Source organism: Lupinus angustifolius, chromosome LG12, assembly GCF_001865875.1.
Source record: "Lupinus angustifolius cultivar Tanjil chromosome LG12, LupAngTanjil_v1.0, whole genome shotgun sequence".
NCBI lineage: Eukaryota > Viridiplantae > Streptophyta > Magnoliopsida > Fabales > Fabaceae > Lupinus > Lupinus angustifolius.
Window position 1 is genome coordinate 8,922,442 of NC_032020.1, and position 3,007 is coordinate 8,925,448.

At 37.5% G+C, this 3,007-nt stretch overlaps 1 protein-coding gene across 1 annotated transcript; it reads right to left on the reverse strand.

Annotated features, from left to right (window-relative positions):
• On the reverse strand, positions 441-2,779 carry LOC109363093 (putative pentatricopeptide repeat-containing protein At2g02150). The gene has a single exon (XM_019609274.1). It carries the CDS (start codon positions 2,751-2,753, stop codon positions 462-464), a length of 2,292 nt encoding a protein of 763 aa, XP_019464819.1. The 5' UTR covers positions 2,754-2,779; the 3' UTR covers positions 441-461.

A 3,007-nucleotide genomic window follows, 5' to 3' on the forward strand; every position in this document is an offset into this window, starting at 1 on the left:
GTACAATTCTTTACATAGGTGTGGAAGTAAATGCTCTGTAATAAAAGGAATTAGGTTAAGATTGGTTAAAGTACATTAAAGGCAAAAGGAAATTTAAGCATATACAAGAAAAGTGTCCAGTACCTATAATTACGAGCTTTCTAGTTAGAATATGTTCCAAATTGATCACCAGTCACTGAAGGAAATCAAACTTCTTCAAACCAGGAAACGTCATGTTAGAGTTGTCTACACGAACACGTCAGAACATGAATATGGAAATGAAGTCTCAGAAGCTGCACAATTAACTCCATGAGAAAACATTTCCTTGAAAATGCATCAAATAGAATAGACAGTTGCCATTATGTAATGATGCATCAAGCTCGTTTTAAATTAAGCTATTTCAAATTTGGTAGAAATGAAATAGTCTTGATTGTGGGCCACTAAGGAACAGTGAACCAAGTACGTAAAACATGTTTTCCCTCTCAAGTGTGCACAGATGGAACTATTACGTCAAAATTCCTAGCAATTAAGCCCCTACTTATCATATCATTATAAAGTGCCTGAGCTTCATTGATGTCTCCAAGCTCAAAGTATTTCCTCAATAGAAATATACAGAGAACCTCATCAGGAACGATGCCCTTTCCGAGCATCTCATCTAGAAATGAATTTGCCTGTTGTACTTGACCACAATGGGAAAACCCCCAAATCAATGAAGTATAAGTATGCAGGTCTAGTTCCATACCCATTTCAATCATTTTGTTTCGCAAACTCAAAGCTTCTTGAGGATTCCGATGCTTTAGGTTCCCATCAATCAAAGCCGTGTAAATTAATTTATCTGGACTAATTCCCCTATCCAGCATTTCATGGAACAGCTTCTTGGCTGCTTCAACACAATCATTTTTACAAAGGCCATCAATTAGAGCAGTAAAAATCATTATATTAGGTTGCAAACCAGTGCTAGTCATGCAGTCAAAGTAACTAACAGCCTGTTTGATTAAACCCTTTTTGCATAAACCATCTATTAGTACACCAAAAGTTACAACTGTTGTCTCGATACCCAATTCTTGCATTTCTTGTAATAGATTAACTGCCTCCACGGTTTTCCCAACCTTAAAATATGCATCCATAAGGGTTGTGTATATATAACTATTAGCAGTAAGACCACAATCCTTCATCTCAATAATTACAGCCTCAAATTCCTCAATCATATTCTGGCTGCGAAGACCCCATAATTTGGTCCCATACAGCAATAAATCTGGTTTGAAGTTTTTCTTGTTCATTTCCTCTAAAGTATCCATGGCATTCTTTATCATTTTAGCCTTAATATATCCATGAACAAGAGAAGTATAAATTTGCAGATTAGGAGTGACTCCAGCTTTCAACAATTCCCTAAATAATTCCTCTGCATCTTTTATTCTACCATCTTCACAAAGGCCATCGAGTAATGCAGTATAGGTAACAATATTTAACTCATGTCCGGCCTGCAACATTTCACTTGCCAGTTTAAATGATTCATCTAGATTACCTACTTTACAATTTGCGTCGATCAGAGAAGTATACGTAAATTCATTGGGTCGAAGACCAACACGAATCATGTCCACAAAAAATTTCATTGCTTCCAGCATCATGCCTGCCTTACAAAATGCATCAATTAGTGTACTATAAGTTACAACATTTGGTTTCAGCCCTCTTTCCTTCATCTCACACAGATACCCAAAAGCTTGAGGGATGCTCTCAAATCTGCAGAAGCAATTAATTATAGAATTGTAAGTAATCACATCCGGCTCAGATCCTGCATCTTTCATTTCCTCAAATACAACAATCACTTCAGCTAATAATCCTACCTTTCCATAACCATCAATGAGAGAATTATACGTCACTACATCCGGTGTAAGACCATTCCGTTTCATTTGTTCAAAAAAATTCTTAGCAGTTTTTAAGTCTCCTTCTTTGGTCAAATAACCTATCATTATATTATATGTGAAAACTGAGGGAGAAAGACCAGACCCAAGCATGTCCTTGAAAAAAATCATTGACAATTTCCCTTTGCCTGATTTTGAAAGCTTGTGCAAAAGCTCATTACAGGACCGCACTTTCGGAAAAACCCTGAACTTCTTCATCTTCCAAAAGCACTCACTAGCTTCCTCAAGCATCCCCAACTCAATTAAAACACTAAACAAACTATCAAAAACTCCAAATCCTGGCCTACAGACATCCCTAGTCAACCACAACATGTCAAAAAAATCACAACCCGGATCTTCGCGTCTCAAAAAGATCAACTCCGTAATGATTTTCTTAGCATCAAGGTAAAACATCCCACAAAACAAAATGTGTGCAAGAATGCAATATGAATCCGTGGCATGGCGAAACCCGGTTCGTGCCCCTGCCCACTTGAAGAACTTCAAGGCTAGCTTAGGGTCCCCTTTCAGCTTCACTAAAACCTTAGACACCCAAGAAGGTGTCAATGCCGAATCGGAAATGGTATCAGTTTCAATACCAAATTGTTTCTTCAATAAACTACGCATTGATTGGGAATCAACGTGATCATGATCAAAGTGGGGTTTTGAGGTAAAAGAGTATCTAATAACATATAGAAAGCTAGTGAAGCAAATAATTGGGCATGTCAAAATTGAATTTTGAGAGGTGGGAGATGAATGAGAGAGGAAAATAGGAAATGGGTATGAAGTGTTTTTGGGAATTGAAGAAGAAAATGAGCTTACAGAGGGTGAGACCCTGCGAGGGATGTGGAAGAAATTGCGGAGAAAAAGCAACATCTTCAATTGGATTCTTCATCATTTTGAAGGTTGTTGATTATGATGGTGGAGCATGAAGTGTTTTTGTTCATTGCTTATTGTGATGGATGATAGCGAAGAATGAAGGAATGAATGAATGATGTAAGAGTTAGGGTTTATGAACGGAGATGTTGAGGTTCTAAGTGGCGGAAGAATGAATAAGAAAGACAACACAGGGAACATAGGTAGGGACCACGTATTATTATGTTTCCCATTGTTCATCCTTGAAGGTTGCT